The sequence below is a fragment of the Panthera leo genome, chromosome D2 (genome assembly GCF_018350215.1).
Source record: "Panthera leo isolate Ple1 chromosome D2, P.leo_Ple1_pat1.1, whole genome shotgun sequence".
Lineage (NCBI taxonomy): Eukaryota > Metazoa > Chordata > Mammalia > Carnivora > Felidae > Panthera > Panthera leo.
Window position 1 is genome coordinate 23,181,250 of NC_056689.1, and position 25,036 is coordinate 23,206,285.

Genomic DNA, 25,036 nt, shown 5'->3' on the forward strand with positions numbered 1-25,036 from the left:
TTAGCATGCCAGACCCACTTTAGAAAGATTGGTGCCAATATAATAAAATCGGGGAAGGGGGGGCGGGAGGCACTGGAAGGAGTGGGAGGAGAGCGGGGAAGGGGGTGGGGAGCGTGGGGGAAGCGAGTACACCATTTTACATCAACACTGCGAAAATGCAATCTAGCCTGGCGGAGGACGGGCAGCTGGGTCGGAGCGAGCGAGGGCTTTGCAGTCTCTGCCTGTTCCTTGTTCTGTCGCTCTTAAGTTTCTCTGTGTTTGCATAATAGCCGTGCATGCAAACCTCGCAATGCTCCAGGGCTCCAGAACAATAAATATACACATTTAAAACCTTTATTGTCTTACGGTTCATGCCCCCGGTTTTCAACAGCTTAATTTCTGGTTGTATTTAACTAGTTTGCAAATGGATTTTTTCAGTTTCAAACTATTATTGAGGAAGCTCCCCTCCCTTTTTTGGCGGGGGAGGGGATGGGGGTGGGGTAGGAGTCGGTATATTATTCCTGTAGCGCTGGGTTATATAAACACATTATCATTTGAGAGCGCCCTTGGCGTCCATCAGCATTGTAAACACGTACTAGTGTATATACTTCAAAATTAAAGAATGCACACGCAGAACCGGGAGCCTGAATTCATATTCCGAGCAGACTCGCTGCTCGCATTTATTGATTTATCATGCATCGTTTATTGTTCCAGTCCCTAAATGCAGTCGCTGTCCGTTCAATATTGTTTGCAAAATCCTGAGATGTTTGTGCATTGCTCACTTGTCTTTCTGGGTTTTTTTTTCCGCTGAGTATTTTTTTTTTGCGAAGCGAACAAATGCATTAATATTTATATGTTTATATAATCGATAACCCACTTTTCCCTTCCATGTAAATAGGCATCAAAAGATAATTTAACAGATTAGTTCTCGAAAACATGGCAGTGAGGAAGCGTAATTTAACTATCAAACAAATCTACATGTCTAATAACAGCAAATCTGCTAAGGAGCATTAGAAAGAGGAGCAGCGCCCCGGAATCTCTGCAGGAAATGTTCTTTATATTAGACATATACAAGCAGGTCCTGTCAGATGCAAAGCGGAGCTCGCGAGCTCTCGTCTCCTCCAAAAATCTCACTAGACGACACCCCTAGACAAGGGAGATTGGGAAGAGGGAGATCTCATCTTCACACAGTTTTAGGGTGGATTTTATTTTTACAAACCTTCCTATATGTTTTTTGCCTTGATCCATCCGCTTCCCGCCGAGATCGGACAGAACCTTACTTCCGATTATGAATTTGATCATCCCACATTTGGAAGGAAACCTACACAGTTTTGACAGGAGCTGAAAATTGAGTCGTCAGAGAAATATTAGGACATATTTTCAATCATTTTGGTGCCGAAGGGGAGGCAAGAGCTCAGTTTTATATTGAGACATTACGCCAGCTTAAGGCAGAGAATGTTTTTCCCTGCCAGGACCTGATGCAATCCATTCAAGCCAACAAGTTTGGAGAGAATGTTGAGTTCAATCAATTCAGAACGTCGAGATGGAGCCCAACTCACTCCAGGTATTTCGCTCTCCTCCGCTCCTCCGATCCCGGCACCCCCCGGCACCCCCCAGCCCCCCAACTCACCCACACCTCTGCACCCACCCACACCCCCCACAAACTTTTCACCAAACTTTTACCCTCTGCATCCCCCCAAATCATTTTTATTGTTTAAAAAAATCCCTGCACTGATCATACATACATAATGTAATTTTACCGCCTCAGATGGAGAAGTAGGGAGAGGTGGCGGTGGGGGTGCCCGGAGTTTTTTATTTTATTTATTTTTTTTATTTTTAAGGGAGGCAGAAAATTTGTGGGCTCTATTATTTTTCCACCCAGCTTTATATCTGTTGGCTCTTCTGTATTAAGAGTGTGGATGTCTGTGTGTAAATGTGTCTGGGAATAGATGTTTGTGTTCTGATGGCTACGTTATTTATTTGGTGCTTTTTTTCCCCTGCAGTGGGTCGGCTCACCGTGTGGCTTGCACGGACCTTACATTTTCTACAAGGCTTTTCAATTCCACCTTGAAGGCAAACCAAGAATTTTGTCCCTTGGCGACTTTTTCTTTGTAAGATGTACGCCAAAGGATCCGATTTGCATAGCGGAGCTCCAGCTGTTGTGGGAAGAGAGGACCAGCCGGCAACTTTTATCCAGCTCTAAACTTTATTTCCTCCCAGAAGACACTCCCCAGGGCAGAAATAGCGACCATGGCGAGGTGGTAAACTTATATCTCCCTCTCTTCTTTCTTTATTATCCCCCCCCCCCTCCCCTAGTAATGCTTATTACAGGGCAAGCTTGAAAATACTGTATTCACTTCTGCAGGCGAGCAGGATCGACTCCTTTTTTAAAGGGGTAGCGCCACTAGCTGGGGCTCGAGTATTTTGCCATTGTCAGAGTTTGGCTGTCAGCTTTACAAAGAGGATCCAACTGCTGATTTTAGTCAAGATCAAATAACTTGTTCGAGAAGGGTTTTGTTCAAGGATGTGTGTGTGTGTGTGTGTGTGTGTGTGTGTGTGTGATCGTTCTCTCTCTTGCTACTGCCGCTTGAACATCACATGCTTTTTTATATTTTTTGCCTTTTGAAAATTTTACCTTCGCGTCTGGCTCGGTCGGGGCTGGGTGGATTTCTTTCGGTGGGTTTAGATATTGTTCACTTTTTTTTTTTAAAGTAAGTATTTGATATGTTTAAGAGGGCGGAAATTACGAAATGGAGGCAGAGTGAGATCAAAAGCTATTGAGTTGGCAAAGACGTGTTGAATAAAGTGATAAATGACAGGTACTGGAATAATACATTCAAATAACTTGCAGATCTGCCCGGGCGGATTTCAAAGCGGTCGTGTAACCGGCACAAACACGTTAAGCATTAACAACTATCTCTCGCCCCCACCCCCCTCCCCCTCGGACAAGCCATTTGATGTTCTAGTTTTCAATTACTCCACGCAAAGTGGACGTCTTCCAGCGCGATCTTCTGGGATGTGTGGGACCGGGACGGGGGAGGGAAGGGCAGAGGGGTGTGTGCTCGCCCACTGGCCCCGCGGGTCCCGCGGCCTCCGTGCCCAGACGGCGCTCCCGGGAAGGGTGGGGAGGGACCGAGCTTCGCCGGCACGTTTCTGGGCGGCCGCGGGGGCGCTAGCCGCGCTCCCGGGAGGACGCCCGAGGTGAGCTGCTGTCACCGGGCGCCGGGGCGGCCGCCTCCCTTCGGCTCTGTCATTTCATGTGTGACCGCAGTTCTGCGGGCTCCCCTCGTCAGCTGACCGACCTCAGCGCCGCGATACCCACCGGGGGAACTATTTTGGGGAGGCAGTGCCCTCGGTGCGGTGGGGAGGGAGGGCGCGCGGCCGCCTGGCAAGGCTTTGTGTTTCCCAAGCGAGAGCAGGGTGCTCAAACTGAGACTTTTGAGGGCAGCTAGCTCTGTGCCAGGCCCTCGAGCTTTCGAGGTAGGTGTAGGATCTTTTTGTTAAATGAATGGTTCCGCGTTTAACTCATCCCGGAGCGTAGAACTGCCTGCCAGTCCTTCCAGAATCCCTTGGTCTGATGGAGTTGATTTTACTTTTGGCATCGCCAGTTCACTCCCTCTCCCAGGCTCGAATTGCCCATCAGTGGTCTATGCCGGTTAATTACTGAGTTCGTCAAAACCTTCGCCCTCGGATCTGCCTCTTCGGAAATAAGCCCCGCCCCCCTCCCCGAATGCCGCCTCCCCCCCCCCCCCCCTCCGCCTTCCACCGCCAGCTTTGGGTTTTAAACGTTCTTACTTCCCGACGTCTGCCTGCAATTTTACAAAGGTGTTGTTTGGAAATACTGTGAAAAATCCTGCAACCTACCAACAGGTTGAGCTCTTCCCCCTCCCGAGGTCTAGCTCGGCCCCCTCCCCCGACCCAACTTTCCTGCGCAGCTGTCTTCCTCCCCTCCCCCTCCTGATTTCTTATTATTTGCTTTTCAAATTTATTACTTCAACATGGCCTGTGATCTGGAAAAGGGAAGGATTAAATATCCAGAAAAGAGCTGGTGCCTAATAGACTTCTGACTAAACCCAGAAGGAAATTATTCAGTGTTTTATGAGATATTTTGTGGTCACACACACTCTCTCTCTTTTTTTAATTGAAATTGAAATACTTTTAAAGACCCCAAGTTGACCCCACTTGGTCCAGTTTTAATTTCTGTTGGTGTAATTAAATGGTGAATTCTGATTTAAGAATAAAAACAATAACAGCCCAAGTTTGCATCTGTTAGAACTGCTGGTAATGGATAGATATACAGTACTTTTAAACACACGATTTTTAAAAAATTGTTCATTAAGGGGAAATGAAAGTGAGCCGTTGTAATGATCTGTACATTTCGTCACTGCTATATGAGCCATACCTAAGAAAATTAATCTTGCCATTTAAAAGTAAACTCTAGGGGGTTTGGGGAGGGAGATGGCTCTATTTATAATCCTCAGCTGCATATACATCGTCTAATATTATGCATGATTTGTTTTTTAATGCTAACACGGCTGGTAATTAGCTGTATGATTATACTTGTATATTTCATTAGGACTTTGGCTGATGTCATTGTGAATTATTCAGCCATATTAAAACAATTTTCAATTGAGATAATGACACGCCTCAAAATTATGCAAATGCAGGCTGCATTGTGCAAAATAATTATGACAAATGTAAAGCAGGTAGAAAGTTTCCCAATGCAGATCGGTTTTCCACCCTGGTGATGTCATTTCCCCCCTGGCCTAAGTTAGTCATTCATTAGCTGAATAGCAGCAGCCGTCTCCTCTGGAGGAGAGCCTACAGAAACCAGCATTTACTGCAGGCACCTAGAGGGGGCAACAGGGTCTTCTCATTAAGAAATTTGCTTTGTTTTCACTTACTCCATTAACTTGTTTATATACAGTGAGATGATTTTTGTTATTGATTTTAAATAGTGTTGAATGATGCATTTGCCATTTGTAAAGTGTGACCGAACGAGAAAGGTTTCTTGGTGATGTGCACGGTTACTTGGAGAAAATGTTCAGCACATTTAATCAGCCAGTACAGTTTATTTTAAGTAACCAAATGGAGGTTAATAATTTCTTGATTGCGCTGACATCAGCATCCATTTCAAAAGGACAGCCAGGACTCAGTATGCTTTTTTGGTTTAAGAGAACCATTCTGTCTATTTATGATTTCTTGAAATGTAAAGACGTCAGTTCTAAAAGCAGGAAAATTATCATTGTGCGAGATTAGAAATAGCGTCCCTGTGTGGTTTGCTGTGATCTGCAGAGGGCCTTTTTGGGGAATATTTTATTGATCCTTGCAATAACTGGAAGAGGCTGGATAAGGCAGGACTTTGTATGCCATTTTACAGATGGAGACAGAGGCTTAGGGAGATTATGTGGTTTGTCAAAGGTCACCAGAGTAGGACCTAGGTCTTCCTAAATTTTAGGGTTGGTTTATCTTCCCACTGAATCCCACCCCGCTTAATGCATCATATTATATTCTAGAAGTATGTACTACTGTGGGCAGGTGCTTGTTCATTTTAGAATCATGACTAGTCAATCAGTTTTGCCAAAGGTCCCTAGATTTTAGGTAGAAGAACCATTCTTATTTTATAAAGTTCAGCTAATTCTAGCTAGTGGTAGCTAACAAGAATAGTTGCATTTTAGTACCATGATTCATCACCATTGACAATTTATTGTTAGTTGTACTGATTATGATAATGACTTGCATACTTACATGCACTGCTGCCTTCCCATACTTCCAGAGCTGGCCTCTGGTGTTGAGGAAGAGCAGTCCAGAGTCATGTCTTTTTTTTTTTTTTTTAATGTTTATTTATTTTTGAGAGAAAGAGCATGAGTGGGGGAGGAGCAGAGAGAGAGGGAGACAAAGAATCCGAAGCAGGCTCCAGGCTCTCAGCCGCCAGCACAGAGCCCAACAAGGGGCTCAAACCCACAAACCGTGAGATCGTGACCTGAGCCGAAGTCGGATGCTTAACCGACTGAGCCACCCGGGCACCCCAGAGTTGTGTCTTGATTCTGCAGCTTATTATTTGTTTGACCTTGAACCGTCATAAACACTCTGAGCCTTAGTTTCTTTAGCAGTGAAATGGGAACAATAATAAGGCTGACTGTCTATGGCTTGTTGTGAATATGTATGGACAAAAGTACTTCATTAACTGTGTAGTCCTTACAAAAATAGAAAAGAGTAATGATTATGGTGGACTTTATGCTAGATATTCTTAATTTATAAATGATAAGCAGAATAACTTTTATGTCTGTGTGGAGGTTCCCAGGCCTAATCATGATACTGTCTTAAATTACCATGAAAGTGAATAGCAGGGCCATATACAAGGAGTTAAGTGTCTTTAGTAATTACCCACAATTGCCATTCAGCCAATATCTCTTCAGAGGAGGAAAATGGCAAAGTAGGCGGGTAATTGGTTCTGTTACTGGGTAACTTCTGATTACATTCATTTTCAAAGTGCCAAGCGCTTAATCTATTGGCAATATACCCCCTTAAAATAGGTGGATGTGCAAGCTTGTATTCCAGCCTGACCATGGGCTAGATTCTACAAGAAGCTTTACTGGTCACCTGCAACTGTGAGTGTGGATGAGTAAGCCAATTCTGTCAGGAAGTCAGGATCTAGCACATCTGGGCATTACAGAGGCTAGCATGTAGTCAGGATTTCTAAAAGTGCTTACCTCATTAAAACTTGTCAAAATTTCATATTCCAAAATGCCTGTTGAAATTAACTCAATTAGAATCTCTGGAATTGGGGTCAAGGATCCTGCATTTTGAACAGTCTTGCTAAATTTAGCTGTGTGACCTTGGGCAAGTTTTAAACTCTCTGTTCCTCAATTTTCTCATCTATAAAATGGAAACATAGTGCCTATTTCTGAGGATTATTTTAGAGATTAAATGAGTTAATACATATAAAGTGTTTACAGTTGGCACATGGAATCTTCAGTAATGGGTGACTCATTATTATTATCATTAACATTCGTATTACTGTTCTCCTTGAAGTTTGAGACGACTACCATAGACCTTCCTAAAGAAAGGTTTTCTCTCTGAGAAGACGGCACGTAGGTTAGTTTACTAGTACAGATAGCGAATACAGGTCTCCCCAAATCAGGTTGGTTTTCATCCATGTGATGGGTTTAGCTATGTCACCAAGATAAAAAGCTCCTTGAAGATTTACATGTTAGTATTGAGGTATGCTGTCTGTCATCTGGATCAGCAGGATTTGTTTCAAAGATTGCCTGATTGTATCATATCTCAGGTTGGTCAGACACATTCTGAAGTCCAGGAGGGGCTGGATGGCTACTCAGTCTCAGGTCTGTACCCATGAGCTGGCTTTTAAAAATTTCTGACACCTCTTCAGTGACCTCACTGGCCTTGGACAATTTCTTTAACTTTTCCGAGCCTTAGTTTCTCCATCTGTAAAATGGACTTAATGATCTCTACTTTGCCAAGAGAATTAGAAATAATAATGAGAAAGGCCTGCTAACTAACATAGTACTTAATACACAAGAGCTCAGCAAAGGATAGATGCAGTTATATTAGTTATTATTATTTTTATTTTTTTTTTTTAATTTTTTTTTTCAACGTTTTTTATTTATTTTTGGGACAGAGAGAGACAGAGCATGAACGGGGGAGGGGCAGAGAGAGAGGGAGACACAGAATCGGAAACAGGCTCCAGGCTCCGAGCCATCAGCCCAGAGCCTGACGCGGGGCTCGAACTCACGGACCGCGAGATCGTGACCTGGCTGAAGTCGGACGCTTAACCGACTGCGCCATCCAGGCGCCCCATTTATTATTATTTTTAGAAATGATTGTAAACTATGAGAAGGAGTAACTTAACTGGCTGGCCCTTTAGAACTAGGGTGAGAACTAATGAATTATATGGAGAGAATTTATTGGACTGTGACAAGTATCAGCGAACTAAGGCTGGAGGGCCAAGTCTGAACCACTGTCTGTTTTTGTAAATAAAGTTTTATTGGAACGTAGTCAAACTCATTTGTTTACGCATTGTTTATAGCTGCTCTCAGGTTCCAGTGGCAGAGTCGAGTAATTGTGACAGTGACCATATGGCCCGCACAGTGGAAATTATTTACTATTTGGCCCTTTACAAAAATGTCTGCTGACCCCTGGCCTGTGGAGTTGATCTGAAATAGGGAATGTGATTGTGTACTTTTTTCTCCTTCTTACTTGGGTTGGAGCAAGATCCAGTAAATATTAAGAAATAATTTAACATTAATATGTCAAAAATATTTACATAAACAAATCTCTGTTTTAGCATTGAGTCTAATGATGTTAAAAGTTGAGAATCAGTAGAATGTATACTGAGTTATATTTCGTATGGTTAAGATCCTAACTCCAGCAAATGTTGGTATCATCGGTCTTGAGTTAATCAAAAACTACTTGTTGAATGCTGACCAGGTACTTAGAGCTCTGCTAGGTGCAGAGATGGTTGCAAACAGTTCGTGGTGTGACCCTGTTTCTCAAGAAGCTTATCAATCTTGGTAGAGAGATGAGATCAACACCTTTTTAAAAAGGTAAAAACAGCAAAAGATGTTCTATAACCCGGAGAATTGTGTTGACAGTAAATGCAACATGTGGTCAAGGGAAGGCTCGCTATCTGCATGATTTTGGAACAAGAATTTATTCAGTTCCTCAGATGCTGATTGAAAGTTTACTATGTGCTGAACAACGGGATACAGAGATGAAGGAGAATGGCCTCAGCCCTGAAAGAGCTCATAGTTTACCCTCTTGGACAGACATGGGTCACAGAAAAGCTGTGAGACTCTTTCTGTGCTTCTTAGTTAAAGTGGAGATTAACTAAAGTCACTATTTATAGCCTTTCATGATCTTTCTGGAAACTAGAAAGTATTGTCTTTATCTTCGAAGTCTCATTCACTCAGTGCTTATTTATAGAGCACCTACTTTGTGCCAGAGCCTGTTCTAGGCCCTGGGGATACAGCCGTGAACAAGATAGGCGAGAATCCCTGCCCTCAGGGTTCTTACGGGGCCTTGGTAGGTTTGAGCCTCCCCTGTACTTTGCACGTGTATGTTCTGTGATGCTTATCTGTGTTCTTTCCCTTTGCCTCTCACTCCCGCCCCCCTCCCCACCCCAGGGTGGTTCTCAGGAACTGAGGGTTGGGCCTTACTCACCTCTGGGTCCCCACACCTTATTCAGCGCTATTCACTAAGTATTTATTGAATAACCGAATGATATAAGTCATTTAAAATGTCCTTTCCCACCACCTGCTTTCTTTAAGCTTGGCCCAGCGTCTTCTGACAGAGGACCCACTGTCGGCCATTCACATGTAGGCCAGCTGCAGCACCCCATCTCACACTTTTTATTTCTCTTCTAAAATCCACGGTTGTCTTGCACCGAGGATGTGAAACAGCGTACAGGATTTTCTTGAGGCGTACTCACCAAAGAAATCGGTGCCTATTTGGGACTGGATGATGAGGCTAAGAGCCAGCATCTCTATCCATTTGAATACTTTTCCAACCTTCGGCCCTCAGCCCATAAAAAGTCAGGGCTGTGGGGTGGCACTCTGAGCAAAGAGTGGACTTGAGGGGAACAGTCCCTCCTCACCTGAGTGTGGTTGCAGCTACTTCCAGCCAGCATGTTTTTCAGACTGATGGTCTTAACTAGGCCAGTGTTTGATGGTGAGTCAAAATCGTAAGCAATTAAAACCTCCCTTGACATTTAGAGTGTCAGGCACATACTAAGGAAATGTTATTTTTATGAAGTACACGAGTCCATACATGTAAATACTTGGTTATTAATTATGAATCAAGCATACCATTGTTCGTAGCGGCATCTAGTGATACATGATGCAAGCCCATTTATCAAAGTCTGGTTTTAACCGATATCCAGAATATAATTGCTCAAATCAAATGTATTTGCGTGTCATTTATTATAGCCAGGGTAGTTGGATGTTTGCCATCTTCCACTCAGAATAATATTGTAGCCTGTGATTACCCTTTGGTTTGGCTTTTAAAGAAATTTCAAACAAATTTATCGGTTGTTGGATGAAGGATTCATTGGCTTCTCAGAGAGGTGGTTGTGGGTTTCCTGCATTTCTCGAAAAATTTGCTCCCATGCCCTTGCACAGGCACGGATGGCTTTTTCCAGCCACACCGTGATCTTTGCCGGCCCGCTGGAGATTAGAACCCGGACCTTGGCCTTCAGAAGCACGGATCACATCCTGGCCTGTGAGCATCCGTATCCACAACACATTTCAAGCATGCAGATGATGATTATTACTGAAAGGGTGCTTTAGAATCATGCTAATGGCATCAATCTGTAGCACACATGCCTAAATTAATTCTGCTTTTAAAATCAGATGCACTGTTAGCAGCGTCAAAGATGGATATTTGACATTTATCACACAGACGAGGACGTGTGGTTTAATTACATGAATTTTCTATAGAATCTCTGTGGCTGTATAAATAGATGCACGGTAGTGTATGTCCTTACCCACGTGACCATCAAGTTCACAGCCCTGTCTCCATTCTTGGCCCACGGGGTGAGGAAAATGGAGGAGAGGCCATGTGTTACTAGTCAAGCTAGTGGCCCCACGGACATCTTTCCCCCCACCTTACCTTTCCTTTTTCGTAACTCGGCGCACACCCAGGCTGTGGAACACCCCCCCTCCTCCCCAGCATTGAGTTCCAAGCCTGATCAGTGGCACTAAACATTAAACTCTTGTCTTTGAGAATAATAGGCTTTGCTTTCTACACCCTCAAGCATGTTGAGCTACTGTGCAGGCTGGAAAATAAAAATGTTCTAATTGTGTCTTTTAAATAAGCATAGGAGTGAATTAATTAGACCATATTTTGTCTTTAGTTGCTTAGTTACACAATAGTATTCCTGAGCACGAGAAGATAAATTGGTTCTTTTTGTGCTGCCTGTCCCTTAATCATAATTACTGTATTGCTTAGGAGAGTAAAGCATACATAGATTTTGAATTTTTTATTAATAGTCAAAAATATGCATATGATATATAAAGTATATGCTGTTCAACCTGTTTTATATGCTTTTATGTGGGAAGAAGTTTTATTGTGGTGGTAACATTTGCATTAGTTGCTCAAAGATGTAGTTCTGGGAAATACATAATTGAAATGTTTTTGAATTGCTTTTTCTGGCCTTTTCAATCTTATTCAAAATAATAGTGCCTCCAGTCTTGGAGCAGTCATTCTCATTTGATTTAACATCTTTCTTTGCACTGCATGTGTGGTGCCCAGCTTTAACCCTGCAGAGCCTACACGAGGCTGTGATTCATAGGCTTCAGATGTCGCGCCTTACGTTTTGGGGCTCACGCTGTCAGGGGTCGGAGGCAGCGGGGCTGTGGAGCACCCGCATCCTGCCGCCATGAAATGCCCCTTGCTCTTGGCACACCTCCACGTTCCTTGCAGCAGGCCCCAGGGTTAGAGATCATAGGTGTGTGTTGTAGCTTGGGCTGGGCAACGCTCTGTGCTTGCCTTCTGGGGTCTTGGAAAATGGGATGTTGCTACTGGAACTTGGGTGTCTGGCCCCCTACCCCCACCCGCCACCAGGGAGGCAGCAGGAGTTGGACAGCTTGATATAGTTATTGAACAATGGGAGAGTCTGGCTTAAGACCCAAGATGCATGCTGGGTAAATGTATGTGAAAATTGACCCCATTGTTCTGCTGTATTTGAAAAGCAAGTAAATTATTTACAGATATTTGCTAATTAAAGCCCATGTTGTTTTACCAGCACAAAAGAACACAGTATAACTGGAGACAAAGAACTAAGTGCAAATAATTTAAATTTGCTAATTCTGTGTATTCTTCTTAAGGGAGGAATATGTTTTAAAAATATGTACATGTACATATACATATTCATTGAAGTGTGTATGTACATACGGATATGGATGTGTGGTTTTTGTTTTGTTTTTACCCCCACATGGGAAGTCTTCCATGCTACAGAGATAACAGGCCAAGTTATCACCAGTTCCTTGTCCCTGGGCCTGCCCCAAGCCCCCTGTGGAACATGGAGTTGGAAATCATTTTGACAGAATGCTGTTTTCCCTTTAGTCCAAGCTTTGCTCACCATCATCTGGTTCGAGCTCAGCTTAGAGTACCACTGGACAAAAACAAACTATCCAGATAGTATGCCAGCGAATAAAAATGTTCTTCCTCATTGCCTTCTTCTCTGACTTTCCCCAACAACAGACCCAGGTGACTTTCCCCAACAACAGACTCAGGTTTAGATGTTTTTCCTCCATGACCACCCAGCTTTGGGGACATTCTGGTTGGAAATTTGCATTGTAGAATGAAGACCTCTGACATGGGGTGAAGGGTTCAGAGGTGGAGAAGGTTGCTAAGAACATTCTCAGATTCTCAAGAGTCCTTCTGGCTGGAACGTTGGCAGATCCATAGGTGCGGCTGGTCTCTCTGGATCTGCCATCTGCACAGACATGTTTGGTTTTAGGCGTGACTGGCTGGACTTCCCTTGTCTTTGTTGATAAAGAGGATCAGGAAGACTTTCCATGGTCATCTAAGAAAAAGGCTCATGTCTGATTTGTCATGGACATCTTATCGACTTGCAGAACGTTCAAGAGAGCAAGTCTAGCCCCCTTTATTCAATGGACACAGAAAGGCCCAGGAAAATCTTGGCCACATGCTCAGAGTTCGTGAGTGACAAGCAGAACTAGAAGCCTGCGCCCTCAGGCACAGCAGGTCTCCTGCTTTGAGGAAGGACTGCTCTCTTAAGGTTGTACTCTGAGGAAAGTAGGCAAGAGTTTCCCATGGGTGTATTCAGGGCAGGTCATTCGAGCGGCCTGTCTTATACCAGGAGATGATGCCTCTGTGGTATATCACTCATAAAATCACTAATGACAGTATGGACTTTAATGCCAAGATACTTACCCAAGGGTCAGTGATGACACAGAAACTAGGCTGGATATTCACACTGCCCTCTAGACCTTACCTTCATTTCCTCATTCTTTCCTGAATTTAGGAGGGCCCTCTGATGGTAACATTTATACTGGCTTAAGAAAAGCTTTGCCAAGATGGCACTCTTGGTGATAAATGGAATTGGCATTCCTGCTACATCTGATATTCATGGATGGTTTTTTTCATTCAGAAATGTTTATTGCATGCCTACTATGTGTCATGTCTCTACAATGGGGATATGAGAGTTGACTAATACACAGATATAGATTTCTGTTCTCATAGACCTTACTCATTCTCTCATAGTAAGGAGGGGAAAACAACCTGAGTTTTCCAAAATGGAGGAAACCCATCTCCATCATCTTAGAACCCTATTCATACATTTTCTCGTAAAGGTTTCTCTTCTGCACATTCCAGAGAAATAGATTTCTGTTCTCATAGAGTTTACTCATTCTTTCATAGTAAGGAGGGAAAAGCAACTTGATTGAGGTTTCCGAAATGGAGGAAACCCATCTCCATCATCTTAAAACTCTATTCATACATTTTCTCCTAAATATTTCTCTTCTGCACATTCCAGAGAAAATGCCCCAACTTACTGTTTTTCAAAACCATCTGCAAAAATTTTACCCATGGTGTTTTCAATGAAGTTACATTTTCTGTTTATCAACTAGCTATTAGTGTCAGGCATTGCATATATCTTGGTATGTAAATTAAATGCTCATTTAATTCTCAAAGAAATTCTCTAAGGTTGGTTGTATTGTAGCATTTCATACTTTATAGATGAGGCAACTGAGGCCAGGGAGGTTAAGTGACTTGCCTAGGGTCACATACAGTTAAGACTCAGAGCCAGGATTGAAACCTGGATGTCCTCGATTCTACCAGGACTCTGACCTTCGTGTCCCCTATCACTTTAGAATATATTGAGGGACTAATATTGGGACTTTCATCATATACTGACCTATTCTCCAATTAGGCCTTCATGAACATTGTTTATTTTAGTCCTTCATTTATTTGTTCAGTATAAAACTCTTGAAAGCTTCTATCCTGCTCTCTAGGAACGTGCAAATTGGCAGTTGACTGATACACAGATGACTCATAATAATACTGTGCACTCGAGGAATAAAATGTTTAAAAGGGCTCCTTAAATCCCATGCCCCCCAAGGCAGGCATGTGGTGCCTCTTGCACATTTCACAGGAGAGGAGACTCAGGCTCCGTCCCTCCAGAGTGCCTTCTGCGTGCAGGCCAGCACAGGTCCTGGCGGGACAGAGGTGGGAAAGAAACCAGGCAGATCCTGCCTTCGCGGAGCTTCCTGTCAGGTGGGGAGTACGTAATCAATCAAATAATCACAAGTCATGGGTGATTGTGTGGCAAGGTCAGTGTGATGAAGTGAAAATATATGGACCTGTGACAGGGGTGCTGATCTCGTTGGGAAGCTGTATGAAGGCATTTTGGAAAAAATAACATTTGAACTCAGGTCTAGAGAGATTCTGATGAAGATTGGGAAGAGGTTTCTTGCCACGATGTATAGAGTCCCTGCAGGATGATTTCTGGGCTGAGCCTAATCTTGGTGAATCCAGTAAACAGATTAGAGATGGCCACTGATGCCCACTGGAGGCACCTATTTTTCTATTCTAGATATCAGTGAGACACCTACCTAGCATCTTCAGAGCTGATTTACACTGGCTGGCTGTGGGGGTATCGAAAACAGGGGTCAACAAACTAAGGTCAATCTGGTCAGCTCCCTGTTTTGTGAATAAAGTTTTATTGGCACACAGCCACACCCAGTTGTTTGCAAATCGTCTCTGGCAGCTTTCATATTGTAGTGACAGAATTCAGCAGTTGTGATAGAGACCATGTGATGCACAGAGCCGAACATACTTACTGTCTGGCCCTTTTGCAGAAAATGTTTGCCTGACCCCTGGTCTAAATATATATATATATATATATTTAATGTTTTTATTTATTTTTGAGAGCGAGTGCAAGCAGGGGAGGGAGGGAGAGAGGGAGACAGAGGATCTGAAGCAGGTTCTGTGCTGACAGCAGCGAACCCAATATAGGGCTCGAATTCACGACCGCGAGATGATGACCTGAGCCTAAGTCAGAGGCTCAACTGACAGGGCCACTCAAGTGCCCCTAAGATGATATTAGTAAAGGTAAAAGTAAACTGTATGGTTATGGTTTCATATGTGACCTTTTATTTACTTCTTACGATGATAATGCTATGAGGTAGAATGTAATGTCATCTCCATTTTCCAGAAGGGCAAACTGAGAGGTTAGGTGACTTGTGGAGGTTTCTAAATTCCTTCATCAGGTAAGTTCCCAGAATGGGAACTTGAGGTGTCTTGATTCCAAAACACAGATGGCAAAAACGGCATGGCATCCTGCTGACAAGTGGAGGAACTGTATTAGAAACTAACTAGTAACACAGGCAGTCTTAGAAAAAGGGTGTAGAATTCATTGAGGCATCCCCCAGTGAAGTAAAAGTCCATCTTTCAAGGCCCTGTTCAAAAGCTACCTCCTCCATGATGTCTTCCACTGTGTAGAGGAGAAAGGGACCTAGAGCTCATGCACCTGTGTAAGTGCCCACCAGGCCAGGCAGGTAAGATGAGGTGGAATGAGCCAGGTCTGGGAGAAAATATCGTGCTTGAGGGAAGCAGGGAGCACGTGGCTCCTTTGAATCGTGCCTCTCTCATCCTGCCGATCACTGCTGGGCAGGAATGTCATTTCATATTGCCAGATCTCTCCATTTTTCAAGAGAAGTGTCAGAAATCCAGATTTTCATGTAAGTTTAGTTGGCGGTTTGGTCCAACTTTCAAAAACACTGTGGGCCAAACAAAACATGTCTTCAGTCTAGACGTGTCCCCCGTTTCCCAGACTGCCACCTTGCACTCTCTAGAGCAAAGCTTTGGATTGTTACAGTTTTTAAACTTTTCTTGTATTTGGTCCATTTTCTGTAAATAAAGCAAAAGGAACCTACTGGTCCTAAAGGGGCAGCAAAGGAAAGACGAGGGGAAAGCCAGTAGACCAAGTCCTCACCAATCTCTCTAGCCAGAGTTCCAGGGTCTGGAGGGACGGAAGGACTGGTTGTGCCAGGACCCCAGGGCTCTGTGTTGGCGCCCATAGCAAGTCCTAAGGGTGCAGGCACTGGCTGTGAAAAGAAGTGTGTGTGACTGGGAGCATGGCCACCAGGAGCCATGCTGAAAGTACCCCAGAGAAGGGAAGCTTGTGAGCAGGCCCTTGAAAATAACGAAGGCTTTCACAGAAAGAGATGTTTGAGGAGTGAGGGGGACAGAAGGGGACATCCTTGGCAGAAAAAGCTGTAGGCAGGTAGGAAGGGAGGACATAACAATATCAGATATGGTCTGAGCTGGGCAAGAGGGCAGGGGTTTAGTGGAAAATAAGGTAGACTGAGGCCAGACTTCAGGGGGTCTAGCAGGTCAGACTTGACTGGAATCTGAAGGCAGTTCTGATTAATAATTTCACATGTGCATTTGATTTTTCTGGTTAGAATATAAACTCATAGTCTGGAAGCGTGAGAGAACCAAATGTGAATACTTACTTTGCCAGTTAGGCGCTGGGTGTCATCCGCTTAGTTAATCTCTCTGGGTCTCTGTTTCTTTATCTGTAAAATGGGTTCAACTTGCTGGACTGTGAATCTCAAATGAAATTTATGTGGGCACAGAGCACCAAACCATGGCCTGGCTTCTCCTAGGCCTTTTGCAGATGCTAGCTATCAACCCCACCCTTGCTGGCCAAGGGCCAAATCCTAACATTATTGTCTCAGTGAAGACTGTCATGGTGCTAGATTGTTAATAGCTTATTAATAGGTAACTTATTGGTTGAGCCGTTGGATGACTAACTATTGTATGAAAATGATAATTGAAAAAACTGTCAATTTGCATAGAGTTAAACTTCCTGGATTCCCATCTATCCTGAGACTTTTCTGTTTTGGTGCAGAGTTTTTGATCCATGTTTGAGGTTTCCAGTCAGATCTCCATTCTGTTCCGTACCATTTAGGTCTTAAAGGACCTTGAGGGGGCATCTATTCCATCAGCCACAACAAAATAGGATGAGGTGGGAGAGTGATGGTGTCAAGAGACAAAATCTGCGTTCTAGATGTTCCATACTGGTACGCCAACGGAAGTTCAAACCTGCTGCTTCTCAGGTTCCTCCCCCTCCACAATGCCACCTCCAGAAGACTAGTGTTGATCTACTGAATGTGCACAACTTTGAATTTATTTTAAGTACTCTCACTTTCCCTTCATTAAAAAAACAAAAAGCCTCTCCTATTTCCCATTCTTAACCACCTCCCTCCCAATTTAAAAATGTGTTTCACCTCCTAGATGCCTCCTCTCCCTCCTCCTCCTGTGGTGGTGGTGATAGCAAGTGTATTCTCACACACATCTTTAAAATGTGCAAGGCAAGGTTCTGTTAAAAAGCAAAAACACATCAGCAAAAGGATGCGAAGGGAAGGGAAGGGGGTCCCAGCCAAAATGGCTGGGGGATCTCAGACGAAGGATCTTCAAAATAGAGACTGCCTGCTGGGCCATTAAATCCTTTTGCTTTGGGTTAATCCCACAGTGTATATCAGATTACTAGAATTCAGATGGAAACCCTGATGTAGTACTCCGTCTCCTCACCAAATTATTCCAAAATCGAGTGTACATGGGTTATAAATACAGAAAATAATTGAATTCTGTGTGTCTTAAGTGAAATAATCTGTTCCATTCTGTTTCTTGTGAATATTCTCCATAATAGTCTAATTGTGTTTTGTGCTCCTGGGAGCTGAATGTGTGTTCAGCAACAATGCATTGGGTTGTAAAATACGCATCCCCAACTATCTGGGCAGGCAAAAAAGATTGAGTAAAAAGGCTGAAGATGTTTTTCCTAATGCAAATTGTATGAGTCACATAAATGGTAGTGTCTTTTAAAATTATCAACAGGCTCTGGGTTTTTGTCTTTACAGTTATAGGTCCTGTTTCTCACTCCACATTTTTGATGTTATAGATCAGTAATTCAATAGACAGCCAAGCAGGTGTTCAAATCATTCCTGACCCCCCGAATTCCTTAAATGACCCCTCTAAGCAGCAGAGCGAAAACATTCTCAGCATGTCAGAATATTGAGATTCTCAGTTGCCTTAATATTTTTTTGGCCTTAATTTTTTTCTGCCCTTTTTGTTTGTTTGTTTGTTTCTCTTTTTAAGCAAAGAGAAGCCACATCTTGGCCATGAGGATTGGAGGATTGTACGTCTACAGGACCTGCAGATTGTGCTTATAGGTGACAGAATTCTAACTGGTCAGCTGTGTCAAGGGCCTTTAAAAGATGAATCTAGAAAAGGTGGGAGAAGGAAAAGAGAGACAAGGCTTGGGCTTCTCTGGTAGCTAAGGATGTAATACAATACTGCTCTTGAAAAACAGTTCTATTTTTAAACAGAGGCCTTTTGACTGCAAATTTTTATTCGATTCAATTCACCCAGTATTTATTATTATACCCACAGTTCTGTGGGGGTGCTAACAAGACGAGTAATATCGGCCCTTCTCCCTCTACTTGCTTAGAGGAGATAAAACAAAGTTAGCAACTTACTTAGTAAGATTATCTTTTGCTTTGCCCCTTCCATCCAGAAAGGTATGCTCATATTGTTAAGTAGTTTTCTTAGAAATTTCTGTGGGTACCCCCCAAAAAGAAAAGATCTCTCGTATGGGCAGTTGTGTCAAGATTTAGGCAGTTGCATGAAGCCTTTTACTACTTCTTGGCAGAAATTAGTTTAATTTTCAGGCATAGTGAAAATTGGTATTTAAGCAGTTTGTTTCACTGACTGTATTTCATGATCACACAAAAATGCGTGAATGTATCCCATATTAAAGATTAGTGTGCCAGTTATCCATTGTTGTATAATAAGTTACCCCAAATTTTGTGTCTTCGAACATCATTTATTATATTTATTATTTAGCATTTCTGTAGATCAGGAGTCTGGGCGAGGCTCAGTTGGGTGCCTCTGGCTGGGGGTGGGGGGCGGAGGGAGAGGGTGGGCTAGGGGGGTGGTTCTCAAAGCTGTTGCAGATCCCGCCTGGGCTATACTCATCTCAGAGCTCACTGAGGTAAGACCTACTTCTGAGCTCACTCACTTGCATGTTGAGGCCTCAGGGCCTTGAGGGCTGTTGGCCTGAGGGCCTCATTCCTTGCTGGCAGTTGGCTGGGCCCCCCTCAGGTTCTTGCTGTGCCACATGGGCTTCTCCATGGACCAGTTCCCAACATGGCAGCTGACTTTCCTCTCAGTGGGCAAGTGGAACAGAGGCCACAGTCCTTTTGTAACCTAATCACAGAAATGATATGCATCACCTTTGCCTAATTCTGTTTGTCAGCTGATGTGCAGCCCACACTCTTGGGAAGAGGATTACTCAAGGGCATAAATCTGGGAGGTGGGCATCATTGGGAGCCAGATTAGCCATCAACGATGGAACCAGTCATTTTAGCATGAGGCTAGTCAATGAGGGTTGAAGGATATTCTTCTTACCCTGTCTAGCTCTTATTACGTATTCTCCCCGGGTGGCTCCTTCCAAACACCTCCTCACTCTTCTGGGCATTTAATTATAGAAGGCATACATGGTAGACAGCAGATTGCTTTAATCTTTTAAAGATTTGTTAGTCTTAGAGCATGTCAACAAGCCATATTGGGTCTTTCTTAAACCTAACATCTTGATCAGTGAATTTGGAGAATTTTGCTGGAAAGGGCATTGTGTCTGGTGTGATGATAAGTCTGCAGAGGGAAGGGGAAGGAGGCCCCTATAGCTGGTATAATTAAACAGGCTCCTTACTGCCTAAGAAAATAGGTATGTTTTATGCACAGTGGTTGAGGAGGGGCATTAAATTAGGTTGGTATATGTCCATGTAAACACCCAAATGAGAGGGATTGTTGTCCCAGTTTGTGTCTCTAACATGTGTCTACAGGAGATGAACATGTTCTAGCTACCCTTCAACCCTGTGCATATGTCAGAGACTTGCATCTTGTAAATTCTGTGGAAATCAGCTATTTCATGGGAAAACTTTCATGGAGGATGCAACTTTGTTTTCAACACAGTGTTCAAAACATACAAATGTAGGGGCTCCTGGGTGACTCAGTCTGTTAAGCATCAAACTCTTGATCTCAGCTCAGGTCTTGATCTCAAGGTCCTGAGCTCAAGCCCCGTGTTGGGCTCTGCACTGGGTGTGAAGCCTACTTAAAAAAAACAAAAACAAAAAACAAAAATAAAAACAAAAAAACAGGGACACCTGCGTGGCTCAGTCAGTTGAGCATCAGACTCTTGATTTCTGCTCAAGTCATGATCATACGGTGCATGAGATTGAGCCCTACATTGGGCTCTGCACTGACAGCACAGAGCCTGCTTGGGATTCTCTCTCTCTCTCTCTCTCTCTCTCTCTCTCTGCCCTTTCCCCCACTCTCTGTCTCTGAAAATAAGTAAACATTTTTTAAAAACAAGAAAACCCATACATATGTAGGCATTAAAGTTTTGAGGAAAAGGTGGCATAAAGAAAATTTTGGTCAATTTTTAACAATGGAAATTGATTTATAATGCAGCTTCCATGCTAAACCTACTGGAAACTTGGAGAAAAGGAATCTGGATTCAAATTTAGAAGCATGCAACTGTGTTTGTGTGTGTGTGTGTGTGTGTGTGTGTGTGTGTGTGTGTGTGTGTTTAACCTTTAGTTTGACATTTCACCATGTTCCCCCCAGTGCCTGTGTGTCCTCTGTTTTTTCTGCATGCAATGTCCTGGTTCTTCTCCCTCCTCCTCTCACCTCCTAACCTTGCTAGCTCCTTCTATTCCTTAGGGTCTCAGCAGAGAGAACTCCCCAACCACTCAATTTGAAATCATCCCCGGTTCCACACCTTGTCTTTCATTATTGCCTCTTCTAGGTTTTTTCCTTCCTATTTTGTTTATTATCTAGCTCTTCTGCCCCACCCCTCTCTCTCTCACACACACACACGTGCGCGCACACACACACACACACACACACCCCATACACACCATACACTACACACCATACTTAATCACTGTAGGCTCCAGGAAAGTAGGGTTTTCTCTGTGTTATTTCTGACTATAACCCCAATGCCTGACACATAGTTGGTGCTCATTAAATATTTGTTGAATGAATGAAAATGAATGAAATAACTTATGACAGTTTCTCAAGTAAATCACGTTTAGCTGAGGGCTATTGTTTACTGTCTACCCACCCCCAAAACTGGCATCCATGAGTCAGGGGCTTCTTCCCCAGCTGTTCTAGTACCCAGCACAGCTCAGCGTAGATGCGCAGAACACTGACAATGGAAGAATGCATGGATTCTGTGGCAAAGGACTAAAAAGGGAAGAGCCTTCACTTCTTAGGCGAGAACAGGAGGCCCTGGGCACTGTGGGTTTCTGAAGGGCAGCACCAGTGTCTTCTTCCTCCTCATCTTTCCGTGGCTGGTACTCAGCCCAGTGCTTGGCACAGAGCAGAGTCAACACAGGTTAATTGGATCAGATTGAGTTGAGTTAGGGAAAAGCTCTAACAAAATTTCTCCTGACCATAACCCAGTGTGCTCAGCTTGTGAATACTCCCATGAAGGCGGCAAGGATGGTTCCTTCTGTATTCCCTTCTGCAACTGTTTTGTCAGAATGCTCAAAGCATTCATTCATTCATTCATTCATTCATTTATTCATGCATTCATTCACTTCCTCATTGCACTCAGGAGTGTGGTGGGTACCAGAAGTCATGGAAGACTATGCAGGTTTCAGAAAGCTTACCTTGAAGAAAACTCGGGCTTCATTCTCCGGTTTATACAACCTGCCTGAGGTGGCAAAGTAGTTGGAATCAGGCTGTTATAGTTGCCTGGCTCTGTCCTCTGTGCCGGCCTCCACACCACCGGCTTTGAACAGGAGGAGAAAGGTCACCCACTGTGGTTGCAAATTGGCTCTTGCATTAATCCTGGCTTATTCAAAAACACTCAATATTTTTCCAAACTGAGTTTAGAGCTTTTGATTGAAGCCTGAATCATTTACCACGGCAGAGCATATCACCAGTATAGGAAAAACTAGAACTTAAAAATACAAAGCCCCTTTAAGTAATCCAATATAGGATAATTACATTATTAAATAAAGCTGTGGGTCTCAAATTATTCCACTGCCATTGGACATGTAAGGATAATAATGTGAACTGTGCTAAGTGAACAGAGCAAAAAAAATGTTTAACAAGAGGGAACATGTCTAAATCATATGTTTATGTTTAAATAGAGGCTACACAAAACAGGAAGATTTACTTGGTTTCTACATTAAAGCGTTCTAAATAGGCATAAGGCTCTTGGTGCTTCTCTGTGAAGACTGCTCTTCTCATTAATGACAGCAGTATATCAAGACTCAATGCCAGATCACCAAAACCCTGAAGAATTCAGACAGCTTCCACCGTGGTTTGCATATACCAACAGGGGCAAAGGGTTTTTTCTCTTCCTCCTATCAGGGTCTTTCTGAAGTATAGGCTCTGTTGAACTGTGTACCTGGGCAGGAGACAATGTGCCTGTAAAACTAGGTGGAAAAAGATCAGGAGATGTCAAAGGAATGGTCTGGAGTCATTTGGCATATTAGATCACCTGTGTTGGGTGGTAGTTGGGTTTGGGTTTATTGCTATTAGTTTTGCTTTTATAGAATGTTCTTCTAGGTAACTTACCTGAACTTTAACACTGGAATTGGGCTCATTTATCTCCTTTTGCTTGTGTTTTAATGGCCAGAGCTAAGAACATGAGTGCCAAGCTAGTTTTTATTATGGCAACCTGAAAGTAGTTAAAAAAATAGACTGTGGAGTAAACACCCTATCTATTTGGCCAAAGGAAAGGTGGCAGGCTCAACCCCTGACTTCACACATCTTCAGTGGATATCAGATACTTGCTTGTTTAGAGATGAAATATCTAGGACACTGGGATGCATCTTCTTGCTTTTCGTGTAAATGGTTTTTAATCTTAGGGAGGAAAAAAAAAAGCACATATGTGGTAAATCCAAAAGGAAAGAAGTGAAACTGAGAATTAATGAGATGATGTTTCTGGTGCTTTCTTTAGAGATGGGCTTCTGGTCAGGGAGCAGGCTGCAGCCTAACAAGTTTTAGATTAGTGTGTATTAAAAATGTATTTAGGAACATAAAATATTTAGGATTTTTGAATTACTTGTTTGATACGCAAATGCCTTTGGCTATACCATGAAGGATGGTCGCATTACATCTGACAAATCACACCTCAGAGCAGTCTTCTGTTTGCTTACTCCCTCTAATTGTGCCAGGATGGCTTTCCAAAGTTCACTGAGCCACAAGCTTCACCCAAATGTCTGGTGGGAAGGAGGGGGAGGTTGGAAGAGAAGGGGCTGGCTTGGGAAATTGGAACCCAATACACTAATGAGCCTCCATGGCAAATCCATTTCATCATGTTCAGGGAGTCAAACGAAACCTTAGCACATACTTGAGAAGATATCTTCATCACTCAGACAACAGAAAATTCTTTGCATTTTTAAATAGCACATGAATGGCAATTTCTGCCATCTTACTTTGGGGACAAGAACACAATACAAATCAAAAATTAAAATCCCTTTTGTTGCAAAATGACTTTAAATCCCACCCCCTTGACCTCCCAGGACACTGTTAGGGGTGAGTGCCCTTGTCCCAGGTGGGAGTAGCATGGATGGAGTATTACTACTGAAAGGGCTATGGGGACCAATTTGCCAGGGAGACAAGGGTGCTGCCAAATCTGGTTTCTGGTTCCACATCAGTTTTCTCATCTCTAAAATGGGCCTGGGAACACCTACCTCAGATAGTCTTTGCAGAGATTAGAAGAGAGTATGTCTGCTAAATTCATGGATTAGTGTCTGGACAAAGTAAAGCATTTTAGAGTGTTCTATTCCTCAAGGACTGAGGAGAATGACTTAGAATCCCAGACACTAGTAACTGCTTTTTACCCTAACTACCCCTTGGAGGTAGCCAGCCGTAGCCACAGGGGTATCATTGTTCCCAAAGAATTAAGAGGAGTGAGGAATACACAGGTGACATCTTAATACTGCTCGCTCTCACGCCCTCATTTTCAGTCACAGTGACACGATGTAATAATAGTAATAGCCATTATTTCTTGAATGCCTACTTTGTGTTGACCATTGTACTGTGATAACTTCAACATCCTTATGACCCAGTGAGGGGAGGGTTTTTTTTTTTAATCTTATTTTCCCCCACTTTTTAGGTTGTTTTTGTTTTTGTTTTTGTTTTTAATGTAATCTGTATAACCAACATGGGACTCGAATTCGTGACTCTGAGATCAAGGGTCACATGCTCCACTGACTGAGCCAACCAGGAGCCCCGCCCAGTTTTTCAGATGAGACCTTGGCAAGATGATGTCATGTCTCAAGCTTAATGTGGACATTCAACCTAGTACAGCTGCGTTTGAATCTGGGTCAGCCAGACTCAGAAGGCTGTGCTTTCTAAGTATCCCTTAGTTTCTCCCAACATGGAACATCCAGAGATGGTTTCCATTAAAATCCGTATTTTTTGTCTGCTTTAGGCACAGCACAGTCCTTGGTTCCTTGGGAAGTACAAGAGAAGTAGAAATTAAGCAAAGGTACCTGCCACTAAAAAGTTTCTGCGATGCAGGCATTGACTGTAGAGAATAGAATTCCATGATTCAGCATCAAATACTGGTGCCTAATAAAGATTTAACATTATGTCAGAGGTAATAAGAACAGTAATTCCCAGTTCAGGGACCAACTGAGTGTTGATATCATTTTATTTTGTCTACTCAGGACATTAAAAAACAACTGCTACCATCTATTGTCATCCTCATTTCTGAGGAAAAATGGATATTCTAACACCAGATGAAAGGAGGAGGGATATAGTATTAAGTGGAAAGAGTGTGCAGGGGCCCCTCTAGATCACCACTGCTTCCTTTTCTCTGCTGTCTGCCCTGTGTCTTTTCCTGGTGTGACTCCAGTAATAGGGCTCCTGGGCCCTGTGGCTTCCATTGGGGTTCGGCCTTAGAGGTTCCCTGCCAGGACAGGGACAGGCGTGGGGGGGAGACATGTATTTACTCCCTGTTCTTATCCTGTGAGCTTCCTCC

At 43.2% G+C, this 25,036-nt stretch overlaps 1 protein-coding gene across 11 annotated transcripts in view; it reads left to right on the forward strand.

Moving 5' to 3' along the window:
• The first annotated feature begins 1,143 nt into the window (after positions 1-1,143).
• ARID5B (AT-rich interaction domain 5B) overlaps positions 1,144-25,036 on the forward strand; it is a 219,077-nt gene continuing 195,184 nt past the window's right edge. For 9 of the 11 annotated variants that reach the window (XR_006194832.1, XR_006194830.1, XR_006194831.1 and 6 more), the window contains exons 1-2: positions 1,144-1,543; positions 1,983-2,237. Coding sequence is in view for 3 of the 11 variants with exons in the window: in XM_042909188.1 (XP_042765122.1) it covers positions 1,523-1,543; positions 1,983-2,237 (276 nt within the window). In the remaining 8 variants the exon portion in view is untranslated. The remainder of the gene's footprint in view (positions 1,544-1,982; positions 2,238-25,036) is intronic. The other 2 variants (XM_042909186.1, XM_042909187.1) reach the window with 2 other exon arrangements.